The sequence below is a fragment of the Pseudophryne corroboree genome, chromosome 2 (assembly GCF_028390025.1).
Source record: "Pseudophryne corroboree isolate aPseCor3 chromosome 2, aPseCor3.hap2, whole genome shotgun sequence".
Classification (NCBI taxonomy): domain Eukaryota; kingdom Metazoa; phylum Chordata; class Amphibia; order Anura; family Myobatrachidae; genus Pseudophryne; species Pseudophryne corroboree.
This window is the reverse complement of record NC_086445.1, coordinates 847,150,783-847,173,398: the sequence shown is the minus strand read 5'-3', so window position 1 is coordinate 847,173,398 and position 22,616 is coordinate 847,150,783. Positions and strand designations below refer to the sequence as shown.

Below are 22,616 nucleotides of genomic sequence, written 5' to 3'. Positions count from 1 at the left end.
TAAGTGTCACATGGCCTAAGATTCCGACGTTCTATACGATCCCTAAACTTCATAAGGACGCAGTAAACCCGCCTGGACGCCCTATCATCGCTGCCAGAGACTCGTTATATTATAATTTATCCAGATATCTTGACTTTTATTTACAGCCTCTGATATTGGGATTGCCTCTATGTTTGACAGACACTACTTCTCTTATTCGAGTATTGCAATCCTTTTCACCTCTCCCAGCCCGGTATCTGTTATGTACCATTGATGTAGTTAATTTATACACCAGTATCCCCCATGATAGGGGTTTAGCGGTGATGCATGCTTTTCTGGAATCTAACACCGAATACTCAGGTCCTGATATCAATTTTTTTGGCAAACTTCTTGCATTGACCTTAGACAGGAATTAGTTCCTGTTTGATAAAAAAAATCTTTCGCCAGCGAACTGGGTGCGCCATGGGGTCGTGTGTGGCACCCAGTTTCGCGAATATATTTATGAACGAAGTAGAAAAGCAGTTGTTTTTTGATAATGTGTTATACTCCCAACACATCATCTTATTTCGTCGGTATATCGACGACATCTTGATGATTTGGTCGGGTACACCACAGGACTTTGAAGAGATGATGTCTCAGGTGAACCAGAAAGATGCAGCTATTAAGTTTACCGTCGAGTGTAGTTACGACACTGTCCACTATCTAGACGTGGCTATTTCAGTGGATAGTGATTGTAATATTGTCACCAGCATGTATTATAAACCTACTGACCGCAATACTTTGCTGAGGGCCAACAGCCATCATCCAGAACCTATGAAATGGAGTCTTCCATTTTCGCAGTTTCTGAGAATCAGACGGATCTGCAGTAATGAGGAAGATGCTAAAGTTCAGATGCAGAATATGGCTGAAAAATTTAAAGCTAGAGGTTATTCCCAAGAATCTTTGAAGCTGGCGATGTTGAAAGCGCTTAGTACACCGAGACAAGACACCTTAGTTCCCAAAGATTCTGAAAGGGTTCACAATAGAATGATCTGGACACAAGATTACACGACGGCTAGTAAGAAATTACACCGTCAAGCCAAAGGCATATGGCCAGTGATTGCTAGAGACAAGGAATTACCTTGTTTTAAGGATACCACACTTATGGCAGCATATAGACGTGGTCGCAACATAAAGGACATAGTTGTCCATAAAGTATCAGACAGTTTAAGGAGAGGATTGCCTTACACAGGTCTAGCATACGAGCAGCCTTAGAAGGCAGAGGTAGCGATCTTCCAGTAGCACGACATTTTAAAAATTGCAACCATAGTTTGTCGTCCATTCGCTACAAAATGATCGATCACGTTCCATCAAGTAATAAAGGGGGTGACAGAGGCCAGGCGCTTTTGAGAAAAGAGGCGTGGTGGATCCACACCCTCCAAACGGTTCACCCGTTGGGCCTTAACGAGGCTTTAAGCTTTAATTGTTTTTTGTAATTTACCACTTACATTTTGTTCAATTCATGGCTTATAATGTGTTTTTATGCATTTTTTGGAGCCACAATTGTGGCTTATAACGTTGCTTTGAAGTTACGCTATTCTAGTATAGAATGTATGACTATTTACATACCAGCATATTAACTATATTGCCTGCCCGTAAAATAATGTATGCTATGGTATAATTATACAGATATGAGGGAGCATATAATTCTGTTTTCAGGATGGTTTTGCTGAAGTATTATTTATGTTGTGATGTATAGCTATTTATATACCAGCATATTAACTATATTGCCTGCCCTTACAATTATGTATTCTGCTGTATAAGATAGCGCTGCCCGGTATTGACATACACATTTTCAGGTGCTTTTAATGGTTTGTTATTTTCACTTTTTGTATTAGTTATTCGTAGGAGCGATATCTCAGTATGTCTACACTTCCTGTTGTTTACGGTTGCCTAGCAATGCCCTGACGTGTGTGCGGAGCCGCACCCCCTACCCGCCCGACGTAGAATCTCGGCGCATGCCTGCGCTGATGACGTCATCGCCCGGTGGCAGGGAGAGGCGTACGGAGCCACGCGATTGGAGTCTTGTAAGGTACCGGTGTTGTATATATATGTCTTGTATCACAGGTTGCTGGTTGTGTCTTGATAAAAGGGAGCCATCCCTGAAACGTTGACCGCATCAGCGTTGCCTCTGCTGTCGTTTTTTCTGAGTGCCACCATACGTTCTTCTACATGCTCATTCTGAGAGGTTAGGCACCGGACCCGTTGTTACTACTGCAAGCGTGAGTGCCGGACTTTTGTCTTTATATATATATACAGGTTGAGTATCCCATATCCAAATATACGGAATATTCCGAAATACAGACTTTTTTGAGCGAGAGTGAAATAGTGAAACTTTTGTTTTCTGATGGCACAATGTACACAAACTTTGTTTAATACACACAGTTATTAAAAATATTGTATTAAATGACCTTCAGACTGTGTATATAAGGTGTATATGAAACATAAATGAATTGTGTGAATGTACACACACTTTGTTTAATGCACAAAGTTATAAAAAATATTGGCTAAAATTACCTTCAGGCTGTGTGTATAAGGTGCATATAAAACATAAATGATTTCTGTGCTTAGATTTAGGTCCGATCACCATGATATCTCATTATGGTATGCAATTATTCCAAAATACGGAAACATCCGATATCCAAAATACCTCTGGTCCCAAGCATTTTGGATAAGGGATACTCAACCTGTATATACATATATATATACACACACACTTTGTAGATAAAAGTGTTTGCTCACTGCCAGCTAATAGATCAACAAGATTTTAGTGACGTCCGTACTTTGTAGGTCCACCACGTGCAGTGATTACTGCAGACACCCTTCTTGGCAAACTGTCCACAAGTTCCCGGACAACAGCAGGCGTATATTTTGCCATTCTGCCTTAAGTACAGTGACCACCTCTGATACTGAAGAAAGTCGAGTTGGTCTAGAATGCACCCATCGCTCCAATTCGTCCCAGAGGTTCTCAGTGGGGTTAAGATCTGAACTCTGAGCTGGCCAGTCCATCTGGGTTACAGGATTTTCTGTATACCAGTCCAGTGTCACCCTGGAAATTTGACATTGCGCAGCCTATGATGATCTCCTTTTTAAACTTTGTTTTCTCTTACTGGCAAGCCATTTTGTTAGCAAATTATCTAATCAGTGCGCCCCTACCCATTTTATACTTTCACTAACACGTGCCTGCTGCAGGTGCACACCATTTTTGTTGCGGGGTGGGGATCCAGTCATTTTTGTCTACATAGTGTATATATAGATATATACTGCATGTATGTGTACTGTATATGTATGTATATATATATATATATATATATATATATAATATAAAATCCAGTGGTGGGGCTGTATCACTGCATCCCCACCTCTGGAGCAGTCACTGTATCTATCTGTCTGTCCATCTATCTATCTATCTATCTATCTATCTATCTATCTATCTATCTATCTATGGGTGGTATCCTCTTAGCAGCGATACTTTACTGCTGCTAATAGGATCCCTGGGGGCCAGCATCTTTTTCCCCCGATGCCAGCATCCTTTTCCACCGCTGACGGCATTTATCAGGGATTATGCTTTGGGTGCCTCACCCGAAGCATAATTCGCGATAAGGGGCCCGCCGGAGCCACTACTGTATAACACATGGGATTGGGGTCTTATCACCGTTTTCATGTGGTCGCGGGTCCAATTTCACCTGATCAAAAAGGCCTCTAATTGGATACCGCAGTAATGACCATTGGTCATTAATCGCGATATCCAGCCATTTTGATCGTCCGAAACAGCATCGGGGCTCGTAAAATACTGCCCAATCTATCTGTCTATGTTAGATATGTTAATTTTAGACTTGATCTGTCTGGAATGTTTCAATTGTCAGATATCTGAATATTTCATTTATTACTATCTTTTATCTTTAAAAATATTTTTAATAATTATAGAGTTTTCATTTTTTTTCTTTCAGGCTGACGGCATGGATGATAAAGTTATTGAGACTCAGTTCCAGGAAAATCATTTTCTAATGATACAGACGCTTGAAGCCAGATTACAGGTTAGACTTTAATAAACATGCTTCCATCACATTTTCAAATCCAGGAATATAAAAACGGGCTGTCTATAGGTTTATCCCTCATTTTTTGTAGCTTGCAGGGGGGCAGATATAACATGTGCAGGGAGATTTGGGTGGGGTGTGTTCAGACTAAAATCTAAATTGCAGTGTAAAAATAAAGCAGCCATTATTTACTCTGCACACAAACAAAATGCCCCACCCAAATCTAACTCTCTCTGCAAATGTTATATCTGCCCCCCCCCCCCCCCCCCCCTCACCCTCATGCAGTGCACATGGTTTTGCCCAACTGCTAACAAATTTCCTGCTACGATCAGGTCTGAATTGCCCCCATGGCTGTAGGAGGCCTGTTAGGCTGCGGTAGGGCTCAGTTAGGCTGTGTGAGGGAGTCAGGCCGCGGGAGGTTTAGACGGTGTGGGGCTGGAGGGTAAGCCGTTGGGATGTTGCTGTATGTACCACCGATAATCTGGCACAGTGCTAGAACCAAAGTTGCTGTATTATCGGTGTTGTACCTGTATTTGAAAAAATGCACTAAATTCAGGCTGGAGGCATTCATGGGCCTCACACTGATGAACCAGGATGGGAGCCTGGACTCTAATGCAGTCAGAGAACATGTGGTGTTATATTAGTCTCTGTCTCAACCTAAACTGACAAGGAAAAGGAAAACGCCAACATCCACAGCTTGAACTAGCAACAAAACACTTGCAAAGTTTCTCTATCGTCCTAGTGGATGCTGGGGTTCCTGAAAGGACCATGGGGAATAGCGGCTCCGCAGGAGACAGGGCACAAAAGTAAAGCTTTCCGATCAGGTGGTGTGCACTGGCTCCTCCCCCTATGACCCTCCTCCAAGCCAGTTAGATTTTTGTGCCCGGCCGAGAAGGGTGCAATCTAGGTGGCTCTCCTAAAGAGCTGCTTAGAAAAGTTTAGCTTAGGTTTTTTATTTTACAGTGAGTCCTGCTGGCAACAGGATCACTGCAACGAGGGACTTAGGGGAGAAGAAGTGAACTCACCTGCGTGCAGGATGGATTGGCTTCTTGGCTACTGGACATCAGCTCCAGAGGGACGATCACAGGTACAGCCTGGATGGTCACCGGAGCCTTGCCGCCGGCCCCCTTGCAGATGCTGAAGTAAGAAGAGGTCCAGAATCGGCGGCAGAAGACTCCTCAGTCTTCTAAAGGTAGCGCACAGCACTGCAGCTGTGCGCCATTTTCCTCTCAGCACACTTCACACGGCAGTCACTGAGGGTGCAGGGCGCTGGGAGGGGGGCGCCCTGGGAGGCAAATGAATACCTATTTTGGCTAAAAATACCTCACATATAGCCTCCGGAGGCTATATGGAGATATTTAACCCCTGCCAGAATCCGTTAAGAGCGGGAGACGAGGCCGCCGAAAAAGGGGCGGGGCCTATCTCCTCAGCACACAGCGCCATTTTCCCTCACAGAAAGGCTGGAGGGAAGGCTCCCAGGCTCTCCCCTGCACTGCACTACAGAAACAGGGTTAAAACAGAGAGGGGGGGCACTAATTTGGCGTTAGAAATATATAAAAAAGATGCTATAAGGGAAAACACTTATATAAGGTTGTCCCTATATAATTATAGCGTTTTTGGTGTGTGCTGGTAAACTCTCCCTCTGTCTCTCCAAAGGGCTAGTGGGTCCTGTCCTCTATCAGAGCATTCCCTGTGTGTGTGCTGTGTGTCGGTACGTGTGTGTCGACATGTATGAGGACGATGTTGGTGAGGAGGCGGAGCAATTGCCTGTAATGGTGATGTCACTCTCTAGGGAGTCGACACCGGAATGGATGGCTTATTTAGGGAATTACGTGATAATGTCAACACGCTGCAAGGTCGGTTGACGACATGAGACGGCCGACAAACAATTAGTACCGGTCCAGACGTCTCAAAAACACCGTCAGGGGTTTTAAAACGCCCGTTTACTTTAGTCGGTCGACACAGACACAGACAGGGACACTGAATCCAGTGTCGACGGTGAATAAACAAACGTATTCCTTATTAGGGCCACACGTTAAAGGCAATGAAGGAGGTGTTTCATATTTCTGATACTACAAGTACCACAAAAGAGGGTATTATGTGGGATGTGAAAAAACTACCGTAGTTTTTCCTGAATCAGATAAATTAAATAAAGTGTGTGATGATGCGTGGGTTCCCCCCGATAGAAAATTATGGGCGGTATACCCTTTCCCGCCAGAAGTTAGGGCGCGTTGGGAAACACCCCTTAGGGTGGATAAGGCGCTCACACGCTTATCAAAACAAGTGGCGGTACCGTCTATAGATAGGGCCGTCCTCAAGGACCAGCTGACAGGAGGCTGGAAAATATCATAAAAAGTATATACACACATACTGGTGTTATACTGCGACCAGCGATCGCCTCAGCCTGGATGTGCAGAGCTGGGGTGGCTTGGTCGGATTCCCTGACTAAAAATATTGATACCCTTGACAGGGACAGTATTTTATTGACTATAGAGCATTTAAAGGATGCATTTCTATATATGCGAGATGCACAGAGGGATATTTGCACTCTGGCATCAAGAGTAAATGCGATGTCCATATCTGCCAGAAGATGTTATGGACACGACAGTGGTCAGGTGATGCAGATTCCAAACGGCACAAAGGTGTATTGCCGTATAAAGGAAGAGGAGTTATTTGGGGTCGGTCCATCGGACCTGGTGGCCACGGCAACTGCTGGAAAATCCGCCGTTTTTACCCTAAGTCACATCTCTGCAGAAAAAGACACCGTCTTTTCAGCCTCAGTCCTTTCGTCCCTATAAGATCATATCTGCCCAGGGATAGAGGAAAGGGAAGAAGACTGCAGCAGGCAGCCCATTCCCAGGAACCGAAGCGTTCCACCGCTTCTGACAAGTTCTCAGCATGGCGCTGAGACCGTACAGGACCCCTGGATCCTACAAGTAGTATCCCAGGGGTACAGATTGGAATGTCGAGACGTTTCCCCTTCGCAGGCTCCTGAAGTCTGCTTTACCAAGGTCTCCCTCCGACAAGGAGGCAGTATGGGAAAAAATTCACAAGCTGTATTCCCAGCAGGTGATAATTAAATTACCCCTCCTACTACAAGAAAAGGGGTATTATTCCACACTATATTGTGGTACTGAAGCCAGAAGGCTAGGTGAGACTTATTCTAAAAAAAAAAAAAAAAAAAAAAAATTTTTGAACACTTACAAAGGTTCAAATCAAGATGGAGTCACTCAGAGCAGTGATAACGAACCAGGAAGAAGGGGACTATATAGTGTCCCGGGACATCAGGGATGCTTACCTCTATGTCCCAAATTTGCCCTTCTCACTAAGGGTACCTCAGGTTCGTGGTGCAGAACTGTCACTATCAGTTTCAGACGCTGCCGTTTGGATTGTCCACGGCACCCCGGGTCTTTACCAAGGTAATGGCCGAAATGATGATTCTTCTTCGAAGAAAAGGCGTCTTAATTATCCCTTACTTGGACGATCTCCTGATAAGGGCATAGTCCAGGGAACAGTTGGAGGTCGAAGTAGCACTATCTCGGATACTGCTACAACAGCACGGGTGGATTCTAAATATTCCAAAATCGCAGCTGATCCCGACGACACGTCTGCTGTGCCTAGGGATGATTCTGGACACAGTCCAGAAAAAGGTGTTTCTCCCGGAAGAGAAAGCCAGGGAGTTATCCGAGCTAGTCAGGAACCTCCTAAAAACAGTGCATCATTGCACAAGGGTCCTGGTAAAAATGGTGGCTTCCTACAAAGCAATTCCATTCGGCAGATTTCACGCAAGAACTTTTCAGTGGGATCTGCTGGACAAATGGTCCGGATCGCATCTTCAGATGCATCAGCGGATAACCCTATATCCAAGGACAAGGGTGTCTCTCCTGTGGTGGTTATAGAGTGCTCATCTTCTAGAGGGCCGCAGATTCGGCATTCAGGATTGGATGCTGGTGACCACGGAGCCCAGCCCGAGAGGCTGGGGAGCAGTCACACAAGGAAAAAATTTCCAGGGAGTGTGATCAAGTCTGGAGACTTTTCTCCACATAAATATACTGGAGCTAAGGGTAAATTTATAATGCTCTAAGCTTAGCAAGACCTCTGCTTCAAGGTCAGCCGGTATTGATCCAGTGGGAAAAACATCACGGCAGTCGCCCACGTAAACAGACAGGGCGACACAAGAAGCAGGAGGGCAATGGCAAAAACTGCAAGGACTTTTCGCTGGGCGGAAAATCATGTGATAGCACTGTCAGCAGTGTTTCATCCCGGGAATGGAAACTGGGAAGCAGACTTCCTCAGCAGGCACGACCTCCACCCGGGAGAGTGGAAACTTCATCGGGAAGTTTTTTCCACATGATTGTAAACCGTTGGGAAATACCAAAGGTGGACATGATGGCGTCCCGTCTGAACAAAAAACGGGACAGGTATTGCGCCAGGTCAAGAGACCCTCAGGCAATAGCTGTGGACGTTCTGGTAACACCGTGGGTGTACCAGTCGGTGTATGTGTTCCCTCCTCTGCTTCTCATACCTAAGGTGCTGAGAATTATAAGACGTAGAGGAGTAAGAACTATACTCATGGCTCCGGATTGGCCAAGAAGGACTTGGTACCCGGAACTTCAAGAGATGCTTACAGAGGTCTTGTGGCCTCTGCCGCTAAGAAGGGACTTGCTTCAGCAAGTACCATGTCTGTTCCAAGACTTACCGCAGCTGCGTTTGTCGGCATGGCGGTGGAAAGCCGGATCCTAAGGGAAAAAGGCATTCCGGAAGAGGTCATTCCTACCCTGGTCAAAGCCAGAAAGGAGGTGACCGCACAACATTATCACCACATGTGGCGAAAATATGTTGCGTGGTGTGAGGCCAGGAAGGCCCCACAAAGAAATTTCAACTCGGTCGTTTCCTGCATTTCCTGCAAACAGGAGTGTCTATGGGCCTCAAATTGGGGTCCATTAAGGTTCAAATTTCGGCCCTGTCGATTTTCTTCCAGAAAGAATTGGCTTCAGTTCCTGAAGTCCAGAAGTTTGTCAAGGGAGTATTGCATATACAACCCCCTTTTGTGCCTCCAGTGGCACTGTGGGATCTCAACGTAGTTCTGGGATTCCTCAAATCACATTGGTTTAAAACCAGTCAAATCTGTGGATTTGAAGCATCTCACATGAAAAGTGACCATGCTCTTGGCCCTGGCCTGGACCAGGCGAGTGTCAAATTGGTGGTTTTTTCTCAAAAAAGCCCATATCTGTTTGTCCATTCGGACAGGGCAGAGCTGCGGACTCGTCCCCAGTTCTCTCCCTAAGGTGGTGTCAGTGTTTCACCTGAACCAGCTTATTGTGGTGCCTTGCACCTACTAGGGACTTGGAGGACTCCAAGTTGCTAGATGTTGTCAGGGCCCTGAAAATATGTTCCAGGACGGCTGGAGTCAGGAAAACTGACTTGCTGTTATCCTGTATGCACCCAACAAACTGGGTGCTCTTGCTTCTAAGCAGACTATTGCTAGTTGGATGTGTAATACAATTCAGCTTGCACATTCTGTGGCAGGCCTGCCACAGCCAAAATATGTAAATGCCCATTCCACAAGGAAGGTGGGCTCATCTTGGGCGGCTGCCCGAGGGGTCTCGGCTTTACAACTTTGCCGAGCAGCTACTTGGTCAGGGGCAAACACGTTTGCTAAATTCTACAAATTTGATACCCTGGCTAAGGAGGACCTGGAGTTCTCTCATTCGGTGCTGCAGAGTCATCCGCACTCTCCCGCCCGTTTGGGAGCTTTGGTATAATCCCCATGGTCCTTTCAGGAACCCCAGCATCCACTAGGACGATAGAGAAAATAAGAATTTACTTACCGATAATTCTATTTCTCGGAGTCCGTAGTGGATGCTGGGCGCCCATCCCAAGTGCGGATTATCTGCAATACTTGTACATAGTTACAAAAATCGGGTTTTTATTGTTGTGAGCCATCTTTTCAGAGGCTCCGCTGTTATCATACTGTTAACTGGGTTTAGATCACAAGTTGTACGGTGTGATTGGTGTGGCTGGTATGAGTCTTACCCGGGATTCAAAATTCCTCCCTTATTGTGTACGCTCGTCCGGGCACAGTACCTAACTGGCTTGGAGGAGGGTCATAGGGGGAGGAGCCAGTGCACACCACCTGATCGGAAAGCTTTACTTTTGTGCCCTGTCTCCTGCGGAGCCGCTATTCCCCATGGTCCTTTCAGGAACCCCAGCATCCACTACGGACTCCGAGAAATAGAATTATCGGTAAGTAAATTCTTATTTTCAGTTCTAAATACCCTTGTCAAACCAATATATACCCACAGCCAAAGCTTTTTCAATGAGGTTCAAGGGATCAGTAGAGCAAGTTTACAGGGGTGCTACCAAGTTATCATGTGTCCACAGGGACTATTTGTTCTAGAAAAAGGACTGGTTTTTTTCACAGATGTGCTTTAGGTAATGGTAATCAGAAGTCATGCTACAATTTCAATGGCATGGAGTTTGCAGTAGCCAGGCAAGTGCATAAATAATATTCTAACACACACACATATGTCATTACACTGATTTAATTATTCATTTAAGGCATACCTGTAGATTGTATTAAATGAAGAGCCTCATAGGAAGAAAATGTAGTCATTTAATTTAATGAATGGATGCTCCTTACCTCCACAAAAACAGTTGAAATAAAGTGAGCTTATAGTTTTTTATATAACACCAAATAGCAGCTATATTAACTGAATGTGACTATAGATACTCCCACTAAAAGCCACCAAAATAGCCTATAATGATATCAGACATTGGGGGTCATTCCAAGTTGTTTGCTAGCTGCTTTCGGTCGCAGCGCGGTGATTAGGTGAAAAAGCGGCATTTCTGCGCATGCGCGACGTACTTTCACACAAAACTATGCAGTTTCACACAAGGTCTAGCGACACTTTTCAATCGCACTGCTGATCGGTGAGTGATTGACAGGAAGTGGGTGTTTCTGGGCGGAAACTGACCGTTTTCGGGGAGTGTGTGTAAAAACGCAGGCGTACCCGATAAAAACGCAGGAGTGGCTGGGGAAACGGGGGCGTGGCTGGCCGAACGCAGGGCGTGTATGTGACGTCAAATCAGGAACTAAACAGTCTGAAGTGATCGCTAGCTAGGAGTAAGTTTCGAGCTGCTCAGAAACTGCACAATCTTTTTTTGGAGCAGTTCTGCGATCCTTTCGTACGCACTTCTGCTAAGCTAAGATACACTCCCAGAGGGCGGCGGCCTAGCGTTTGCACTGCTGCTAAAAGCAGCTAGCGAGCAATCAACTCGGAATGAGGGCCATTGAGATATAGATTGTGTAATAATAGAACACTTCACATACTGTAAAAGAGTTTTTGTATGAATCTGTCACACCAGAACCAATTGCAACAATTTGTTACCCCTTATGCAAACTGAAGAACAGGCATATGGCCTTAGTGGAATATAAGAGCAACAAGAGAATTTGTGAAAGATAATAGCCACTGTTTGGTCGCATTGAATTGATTTAAAAAAAATTGCCAAACAGTTAATGTTGGATAATTTTATTGTACACACTTATTTTTCACTATCTTTTATTTTATATTTCACAGTTTTAATAATTAAATAAGAGATATTTTAATGCATACCAATAAAGTGATAAACTTTTAATAAAAATTGTTTGCGACCCAGTGCACCCTGGTAAACGACTTACTTTCTTCTACTGTTATATTGTGATGTTCATATTAAGTAGTGGGTAGCACCTCGTAAGAAGCCTTATATAATTCGGCGGGCACTCCCCGGCTCATATTTAGCAAATTTGAGAGAGGACAATAATAATACTATTAATACTAGACATATATTTACTGGTGCGAGATTTGTTCTCTGTTTGTATGTATTAAGTGCTATTTTGTGTAAGTTATCCTTAATAAATCAGCCTACTTTCAAAGTCGTTCATGACATCATCATTCATGAGACATGTTACTACGGGCGGTATCCTATTAGCACTGATGCCATTTCGGCCGCTAAAAACGGAGGGATATCGCAATTAATGACTGATGATCATTATCACAATATCCAACTAGAGGCCATTTAAAATGGCCATAATTGGACTCGTGATCGCATGAAAATACATGGAATCGGGGATAAGTTCCTGATCTGAAGTGTTATCATGGCTCCAGCTGCTGCTTGAGGCACCCGAAGCACATAATCCCGATAAGTGGCATAGTTGGGTTTAAAAGTATAGCCTCCGGCAATCCTATTAGCAGCAGTAAAGTACTGGGGCTAATAGGATAGCCCTCAGCGATTCTGTTAGCAGGGTAAAGTACCACTGCTAATAGGATACCGCCCTATGTGGGTGTATACATAATTGATTACTTAAGCTACTAGCATTAACTTTAGATTTTCATTATTTTATTGCAAGATGGGGACATCCTTGGAATACATCTACATAAATTTAATACAGCCCAGGGCAGCCCAGACTACACTAGCACCTAGATAACTTTATATTATATGTCCGTATTGGGAATGGGTTTGAGGCGTGGCGCTCCCTTGGCTGGTGTGGCTGGTCTGCTTTGGGGTATCATTATTGTAACACTTATGTAACACTTTTCTGCACTGCCTTTTAGTAATGTAACACTTTTTAACACTTTAATTGCTACCTATCACCTATGTAACGCCTTTGGCACCTCTTTGTAATGTAAAACTTTTTTAACATCCCTTCTAACATGTACACAAATTGCAGAAGACCTCTCCACATCTGGGTCCAATAATTACACCAATTTACATTGGTGTACTGGGGTTTTGCCAGAGAATATATATTGCAAACTTTCATTTGGCTTGAGGTCACAAGGGTTGAACCACAGTGTAAAGTAGATTGTTGCGAGCAGGGCCCTCCTACCTCTATGACTGTTTGTTTTTACCCAGTTTTGTCTTCTAATTGTGTCCAGTTGTAAAGCGCAACGGAATTTGCTGCGCTATATAAGAAACTGTTAATAAATAAAGTAGATTATAACTGCATTTTAACTGTAAAGCTTGGTCTATTATAGCAGCTGATCTTATTGCTGTGCCTTCCGTCTGCTCTTCTTACAGACTAGCTTAAATTCACTTGAAGAACTGCAAAACCATGTACAGGTCCAAGATAAAGTGATTAAATCATCATGTGACGCATTAATAGGCATGTCCCTGAGCATTGAGACATTGGTGCACTCTGATAAGAAGGTAATATAATATCAGTGCTTAATCCTTGGCGATTTGATTGATGCTGCAGTTGCATATTGACCATTACTGTTCCTTTCTTTATAGAATGGATTACAGTTAAAGTAGAATATAACCTGTTGTAATTTCCTTTTACGTAATTGAGCTACGCCCAAAAGTGTTTGATTTGTTTTGTAGAAGTTATCCTTTACAGCACATCACCACACCAAAGTGCCTTACACCGAGTTTTTTACCCTGTGCTTCCATATGCTGAATGCTATACCAGTATGCTGTACCTCCGCTAGTGTACACCATGCCAGCAGCAACCTACACAATGCACCCCAGATGTTTAGCCGGATGGTTCCTCTGTGGGCAGGATGTACTACATGTGGATCTTATCATATAGGGTATATACTACTATTAACCACATGTCAGTCTTCCCATATGTGCCTCAGGTCTGTGTATGGCTTACCTCCATAGCCTTCATAGTGCACCCAACATGGCTACTTCACCTGGAATGCTTGTGGATAGGATGAAAAATGACATGGGGGTAATTCAGACCCGATCGCTGCTGTGCGTTTTCGCCCAGCGGGCGAACAGATCTGAACTGCGCATGCGTATGCACCTCATTGCGCCGGCGCATCGGATGACTGCACCGGGCATTGGTGACTAGCGACGGGATGGTGCGAAAAAAGCAATCGCACAGGACATAGCAAGGTGATTGACAGGAAGAGGCCGTTTGTGGGTGGCAACTGACCGTTTTACAGGAGTCTCAGGAAAAACGCAGGCGGGACTAGCCATTTTCAGGGAGGGCGTCTGATGTCAGCTCCAGCCCCAATCAGCAGGATTGCTGTTTGTGCAGCTTTGTTACAAATGCGATTGCACACCTGCACAGGCCTATCCCCCTCCCCTGTAGGTGGCGACTATCTGATCGCAGGGCTGCAAAAAACGCACTCTAGCGTTCAGGTCTGAATTACCCCCAACACCACCCCTAGCGCTAAGATGCTGCAACCACCCATTTTATGTCATCTCCTCTGGGCATGACCTATTCCACTCAGGGCAATTCTCCCAATACTGCTTCCTCACCTGGTACCTTTCGTGGGTAGAATATATAACACGTAGAAGTTATTACCCAAAATGTATGCACCAATCCTGCAGTATGCTTATTGTGCTCTCTAGGTTTAGTTGTTCTTAGTTGTTCTTACTCTGTATGTTACATAGAAACATAGAATTTTACTTTTTCATCCTATTGTAATACTAATGCCTTTGTGCAATGTACCATCTTTTTGATATACTGTACGTAAAGCGACTTTGAGTCCAGTTTTATCTTAGGGGGGAATTCTGTTAGCCCCATTAATTTAATGGGGTGAAAAAGGGGGTGTAGCCTCAGGCTTTATCTCCTGGGGCTATTCGATTCCAACCCCTTTTTCACCCAACACCCTTTTTAGCAACCCTTAATACACTGCTCAAAAAAATAAAGGGAACACTTAAACAACACATCCTAGATCTGAATGAATGAAATATTCTTATTAAATACTTTGTTCTTTACATAGTTGAATGTGCTGACAACAAAATCACACAAAAATTATCAATGGAAATCAAATTTATTAACCCATGGAGGTCTGGATTTGGAGTCACACTCAAAATTAAAGTGGAAAAACACACTACAGGCTGATTCAACTTTGATGTAATGTCCTTAAAACAAGTCAAAATGACGCTCAGTAGTGTGTGCGGCCTCCACGTGCCTGTATGACCTCCCTACAACGCCTGGGCATGCTCCTGATGAGGTGGCGGATGGTCTCCTGAGGGATCTCCTCCCAGACCTGGACTAAAGCATCCGCCAACTCCTGGACAGTCTGTGGTGCAACGTTGGTGGATGGAGCGAGACATGATGTCCCAGATGTGCTCAATTGGATTCAGGTCTGGGGAACGGGCGGGCCAGTCCATAGCATCAATGCCTTCATCTTGCAGGAACTGCTGACACACTCCAGCCACATGAGGTCTAGCATTGTCTTGCATTAGGAGGAACCCAGGGCCAACCGCACCAGCAGATGGTCTCACAAGGGGTCTGAGGATCTCATCTCGGTACCTAATGGCAGTCAGGCTACCTCTGGCGAGCGCATGGAGGGCTGTGCGGCCCCCCAAAGAAATGCCACCCCACACCATTACTGACCCACTGCCAAACCGGTCATGCTGGGGGATGTTGCAGGCAGCAGAACGTTCTCCTTGGCGTCTCCAGACTCTGTCACGTCTGTCACATGTGCTCAGTGAGAACCTGCTTTCATCTGTGAAGAGCACAGGGCGCCAGTGGCGAATTTGCCAATCTTGGTGTTCTCTGGCAAATGCCAAACGTCCTGCACGGTGTTGGGCTGTAAGCACAACCCCCACCTGTGGATGTCGGGCCCTCATACCACCCTCATGGAGTCTGTTTCTGATCGTTTGATTAGACACATGCACATTTGTGGCTTGCTGGAGGTCATTTTGCATGGCTTTGGCAGTGCTCTTCTGATCCTCCTAGCACAAAGGCGGAGGTAGCGGTCCTGCTGCTGGGTTGTTGCCCTCCTACGGCCTCCTCCACGTCTCCTGATGTACTGGCCTGTCTCCTGGTAGCGTCTCCATGCTCTGGACACTACGCTGACCGACACAGCAAACCTTGCCACAGCTCGCATTGATGTGCCATCCTGGATGAGCTGCACTACCTGAGCCACTTGTGTGGGTTGTAGACTCCGTCTCATGCTACCACTAGAGTGAAAGCACCGCCAGCTTTCAAAAGTGACCAAAACATCAGCCAGAAAGCATAGGAGCTGAGAAGTGGTCTGTGGTCACCACCTGCAGAACAACTCCTTTATTGGGGGTGTCTTGCTAATTGCCTATAATTTCCACCTGTTGTCTATTCCATTTGCACAACAGCATGTGAAATTGATTGTCAAATAGTGTTGCTTCCTAAGTGGACAGTTTGAATTCACAGAAGTGTGATTGACTTGGAGTTACATTGTGTTGTTTAAGTGTTACCTTTATTTTTTTGAGCAGTGTATGTTAATGGCAATAAACACATAGATTCTATGATTAGATCACGGACCTATGCGTTAGCAGGGTTGCCACATCCGTTAACCCACGAGTTATCAGGGATTTCTTTTTCCCTCTGTTCAAACGTGACGCAAAAATCCTACATAAATGCAGCACTGTCGGCTGCCGTCTCGGCTAATTGAATAGCTCTGAATTGAATTATCCCGCAGTAAATTACCAAAGGCAATTCCCACCTAAATGTTACCAGATGAGAGTATCAGATCCAAAAAGTTCAAAGAATTTCACTTGTAAAGCATACGTTGAAATCCCGAATTCAACATTGTCTAGACTGCAGAAAATAAAAGCCCTAATATATATAGGTATTGTGCACACACTTTGGGGGTCATTCCGAGTTGTTCGCTCGTTATTTTTTTCTCGCAACGGAGCGATTAGTCGCTAATGCGCATGCGCAATGTCCGCAGTGCGACTACGCCGAGTAAATTTGCTATGCAGTTAGGTATTTTACTCACGGCATTACAAGGTTTTTTCTTCGTTCTGGTGATCGTAATGTGATTGACAGGAAGTGGGTGTTTCTGGGCGGAAACTGGCCGTTTTATGGGTGTGTGCGAAAAAACGCTACCGTTTCTGGGAAAAACGCGGGAGTGGCTGGAGAAACGGAGGAGTGTCTGGGCGAACGCTGGGTGTGTTTGTGACGTCAAACCAGGAACGAAACTGACTGAACTGATCGCAGATGCCGAGTAAGTCTGGAGCTACTCAGAAACTGCTAAGAAGTGTCTATTCGCAATTCTGCTAATCTTTCGTTCGCAATTTTGATAAGCTAAGATTCACTCCCTGTAGGCGGCGGCTTAGCGTGTGCAAAGCTGCTAAAAGCAGCTTGCGAGCAAACAACTCGGAATGAGGGCCCTTATTCACAGACCAAAAAATGAAAGCCCTGATTTAAGCTAATCCACATTTTTTAAGAATACAGGTTGCTTGGAGTATTTTGCAAGTCAAGAATGGAATATATGTCAGTACATAGCCTTTGCTGTATTTGAGTAGGTGCTAAATACATAACAAAGTAAATAGCATTTTGATATGCTGATTCTTGACCTCACATATGTGAACACAAAACCTTTCTCTGACGTCCTAGTGGATGCTGGGAACTCCGTAAGGACCATGGGAATAGCGGTTCCGCAGGAGACTGGGCACAACTAAAGAAAGCTTTAGGACTACCTGGTGTGCACTGGCTCCTCCCTCTATGACCCTCCTCCAGACCTCAGTTAGAATCTTGTGCCCGGCTGAGCTGGATGCACACTAGGGGCTCTCCTGAGCTCCTGGAAAAGAAAGTATGTTTTAGGTTTTTTATTTTCAGTGAGATCTGCTGGCAACAGACTCACTGCTACGAGGGACTAAGGGGAGAAGAAGCGAACCTACCTGCTTGCAGCTAGCTTGGGCTTCTTAGGCTACTGGACACCATTAGCTCCAGAGGGATCGAACACAGTGCCCGACCTCGATCATCCGGTCCCGGAGCCGCGCCGCCGTCCCCCTTACAGAGCCAGAAGCATGAAGATGGTCCTGAAAATCGGCGGCAGAAGACTTCGGTCTTCAACAAGGTAGCGCACAGCACTGCAGCTGTGCGCCATTGCTCCTCATGCACACCTCACACTCCGGTCACTGATGGGTGCAGGGCGCTGGGGGGGGGGCGCCCTGAGCAGCAATATTAACACCTTGGCTGGCAAAATAATCACAATATATAGTCCCAGAGGCTATATATGTGAAAAATACCCCTGCCAGAATCCAAAAAAAAGCGGGAGAAAGTCAGCCGAAAAAGGGGCGGGGCTATCTCCCTCAGCACACTGGCGCCATTTTCTCTTCACAGTGCAGCTGGAAGACAGCTCCCCAGGCTCTCCCCTGTAGTTTTCAAGCTCAAAGGGTTAAAGAGAGAGGGGTGGCACTAAATTTAGGCGCAAATCTGTGTATTATAGCAGCTATAAGGGAAAAATCACTTTGGGTAGTGTGAATCCCTGCATTATATAGCGCTCTGGTGTGTGCTGGCATACTCTCTCTCTGTCTCCCCAAAGGACTTTGTGGGGTCCTGTCCTCAGTCAGAGCATTCCCTGTGTGTGTGCGGTGTGTCGGTACGGCTGTGTCGACATGGTTGATGAGGCTTATGTGGAGGCGGAGCAGATGCCGATAAATGTGATGTCGCCCCCTGTGGGGCCGACACCAGAGTGGATGGATAGGTGGAAGGTATTAACCGACAGTGTCAACTCCTTACATAAAAGGCTGGATGACGTAACAGCTGTGGGACAGCCGGCTTCTCAGCCCGCGCCTGCCCAGGCGTCTCAAAGGCCATCAGGGGCTCAAAAACGCCCGCTACCTCAGATGGCAGACACAGATGTCGACACGGAGTCTGACTCCAGTGTCGACGAGGTTGAGACATATACACAATCCACTAGGAACATCCGTTGCATGATCTCGGCAATGAAAAATGTATTACACATTTCTGACATTAACCCAGGTACCACAAAAAAAAAAAAGGGGGTTTTATGTTTGGGGAGAAAAAGCAGACAGTGTTTTGTTCCCCCATCAGATGAGTGAATGAAGTGTGTGAAGAAGCGTGGGTTCCCCCGATAAGAAACTGGTAATTTCTAAAAAGTTACTGATGGCGTACCCTTTCCCGCCAGAGGATAGGTCACGTTGGGAGATATCCCCTAGGGTGGATAAGGCGCTCACACGTTTGTCAAAAAAGGTGGCACTGCCGTCTTAGAATACGGCCACTTTGAAGGAGCCTGCTGATAAAAAGCAGTAGGCTATCCTGAAGTCTGTATATACACACTCAGGTACTATACTGAGACCTGCAATTGCCTCAGCATGGATAGTGCTGCTGCAGCATGGTTTATTACCCTGTCAGGACAGGGATACTATTTGCTAACCATAGAGCATATTAAAGATGTCGTCTTATATATGAGGGATACACAGAGGGATATTTGCCGGCTGGCATCCAGAATTAATGCAATGTCCATTCTGCCAGGAGGGTATTAGGGACCCGGCAGTGGACAGGCGATGCCGACTTTAGAAGGCACATGAAGATTCTGCCTTATAAGGGTGAGGTATTGTTTGGGGATGGTCTCTGGGACCTCGTATCCACAGCAACAGCTGGGAAGGAAAAAATTTACCTCAAGTTTCCTCACAGCCTAAGAAAGCACCGTATTATAAGGTACAGTCCTTTCGGCTTCAGAAAAGCAAGCGGGTTAAAGGCGCTTCCTTTCTGCACAGAGACAAGGGAAGAGGGAAAAAGCTGCACCAGACAGCCAGTTCCCAGGATCAAAAATCTTCCCCCGCTTCCTCTGAGTCCACCGCATGATGCTGGGGCTCCACAGGTGGAGCCAGGTGCGGTGGGGGTGCGTCTCGGGAACTTCAGCGACCAGTGGGCTCGCTCACAGGTGGGTTTCTGGGTTCTGCAAGTAGTATCACAGGGATACAAGCTGGAGTTTCGGGGCGACTCCCCCTCGCCGTTACCTCAAATCAGCCTTGCCTGCTGCCCTCGAGGAGAGGTAGTACTGGCGGCAATTCACACGCTGTACTTCCAGCAGGTGATAATCACGGTACCCCTCCTTCAACAAGGCCGGGGTTACTATTCCACAATGTTTGTGGTACCGAAACCAGACGGTTCGGTGAGACCCATTCTAAAATTGAAATCCTTGAACACTTATATACGAAGGTACAAGTTCAAAATGGAATCGCTCAGGGCGGTAATTGCAAGCCTGGACGAAGGGGATTACATGGTATCACTGGACATCAAGGATGCTTACCTGCATGTCCCCATTTACCCTCCTCACCAGGAGTACCTCAAAATTGTGGTACAGGACTGTCATTACCAATTTCAGACGTTGCCGTTGGTCTGTCCCCGGCACCGAGGGTATTTACCAAGGTAATGGCCAAAATGATGTTACTCCTTCGAAAAAAGGGAGTTATAGTTATCCCGTACTTGGACGATCTCCTTATAAAGGCGAGGTCCAGGGAGCAGTTGTTCGTCGGAGTAGCACTATCTCGGGAAGTGCTACAACAACACGGCTGGATTCTGAATAGTCCAAAGTCGCAGCTGGTTCCTACGACGCGTCTACTGTTCCTGGGTATGGTTCTGGACACAGAACAGGAAAAAGGGTTTCTCCCGGAGGAGAAGGCCAAGGAGTTGTCATCTCTAGTCAGAGACCTCCTAATACAAATACAGGTGTCGGTGCATCAATGCACGCGAGTCCTGGGAAAGATGGTAGCTTCTTACGAAGAAATTCCATTCGGTAGGTTCCATGCAAGGATCTTCCAGTGGGATCTGTTGGACAAGTGGTCCGGGTCGCATCTTCAGATGCATCGGCTGATAACCCTGTCTCCAAGGGCCAGGGTGTCGCTGTTGTGGTGGCTGCAGAGGGCTCATCTTCTAGAGGGCCGCAGATTCGGCATACAGGACTGGGTCCTGGTGACCACAGATGCCAGCCTTCAAGGCTGGGGGGGCAGTCACACAGGGAAGAAACTTCCAAGGACTATAGTCAAGTCAGGAGACTTCCCTACACATAAATAATCTGGGACTAAGGGCCATTCACAATGCCCTAAGTCAGGCTAGACCCTGCTTCAACACCAGCCGGTGCTGATCCAGTCAGACAACATCACGGCGGTCGCCCATGTAAACCAGCAGGGCGGCACAAGAAGCAGGATGGTGATGGCAGAAGCCACAAGGATTTTCCGATGGGCGGAATATCATGTATTAGCACTGTCAGCAGTGTTCATTCCCGGAGTGGACAACTGGGAAGCAGACTTTCTCAGCAGGCACGACCTCCACCCGGGAGAGTGGGGACTTCATCCAGAAGTCTTCAAAATGATTGTACACCATTGGGAAAGGCCAGAGGTGGACATGATTGCGTCCCGCCTCAACAAAAAGCTAAAAAGATATTGCGCCAGGTCAAGGGACCCTCAGGCGATAGCTGTAGACGCTCTGGTAACACCGTGGGTGTACCAGTCGGTGTATGTGTTCCTTCCTTTGCCTCTCATACCCAAGGTATTGAGAATACTAAGAAGGAGAGGAGTAAGAACTATACTCGTGGTTCCGGATTGGCCAAGAAGAGCTTGGTACCCGGAACTTCAAGAAATGATCTCAGAGGACCCATGGCCTCTGCTGCAGCAGGGGCCCTGCCTGTTCCAAGACTTACCACGGCTGTGTTTGACGGCATGGCGGTTGAACACCGGATCCTAAAGGAAAAAGGCATTCCGGAGGAAGTCATTCCTACGCTGATTAAGGCTAGGAAAGATGTGATCGCAAAATATTATCACTGCATATGGCAAAAATATGTAGCTTGGTGTGAGGCCAGGAAGGCCCCAACGGAGGAATTTCAACTGGGTCGATTTCTGCACTTCCTACAGTCAGGAGTGACTACGGGCCTAAAATTGGGTTACGTTAAGGTCCAGATTTCGGCTCTGTACATTTTCTTCCAAAAAAGAACTGGCTTCATTGCCTGAAGTTCAGACTTTTGTTAAGGGAGTGCTGCATATTCAGCCCCCGTTTGTGCCTCTAGTGGCACCGTGGGATCTCAACGTGGTGTTGGATTTCCTGAAGTCGCATTGGGTTGAGCCACTTAAATCCGTAGAGCTAAAATACCTCACGTGGAAAGTGGTCATGCTGTTTGCCTTGGCGTCGGCTAGGCGTGTATCAGAATTGGCGGTTTTGTCATGCAAAAGCCCTTATCTGATTTTCATATGGATAGGGCGGAATTGAGGACTCGTCCCCAATTCCTTCCTAAGGTAGTATCAGCTTTTCATGTGAACCAACCTATTGTGGTGCCGGCGGCTACGTGGGACTTGGAGGACTCCAAGTTACTGGACGTAGTCAGGGCCCGGAAAATATATGTTTCCAGGATGGCTGGAGTCAGGAAAACTGACCCGCTATTTATCCTGTATGCACCCAACAAGCTGGGTGCTCCTGCTTCTAAGCAGACTATTGCTCGCTGGATCTGCTCCACGATTCAACTTGCACATTCTGCGGCTGGACTGCCGCACCCTAAATCTGTAAAAGCCCATTCCACGAGGAAAGTGGGCTCTTGGGCGGCTGCCCGAGGGGTCTCGGCTTTACAACTTTGCCGAGCTGTTACTTGGTCGGGTTCAAACATTTTTGCAAAAGTATACAAGTTTGATACCCTGGCTGAGGAGGACCTTGAGTTTGCTCATTCGGTGCTGCAGAGTCATCCGCACTCTCCCGCCCGTTTGGGAGCTTTGGTATAATCCCCATGGTCCTTACGGAGTTCCCAGCATCCACTAGGACGTCAGAGAAAATAAGATTTTACTCACCGGTAAATCTATTTCTCGTAGTCCGTAGTGGATGCTGGGCGCCCGTCCCAAGTGCGG

At 46.2% G+C, this 22,616-nt stretch overlaps 1 protein-coding gene across 3 annotated transcripts in view; it reads left to right on the top strand.

Moving 5' to 3' along the window:
* FANCB (FA complementation group B) overlaps positions 1-22,616 on the top strand; it is a 186,453-nt gene that overhangs the window by 114,423 nt on the left and 49,414 nt on the right. For all 3 annotated transcript variants that reach the window (XM_063955781.1, XM_063955783.1, XM_063955782.1), the window contains exons 4-5: positions 3,969-4,055; positions 13,113-13,241. In XM_063955781.1, coding sequence (XP_063811851.1) covers positions 3,969-4,055; positions 13,113-13,241 — 216 coding nt within the window. The remainder of the gene's footprint in view (positions 1-3,968; positions 4,056-13,112; positions 13,242-22,616) is intronic.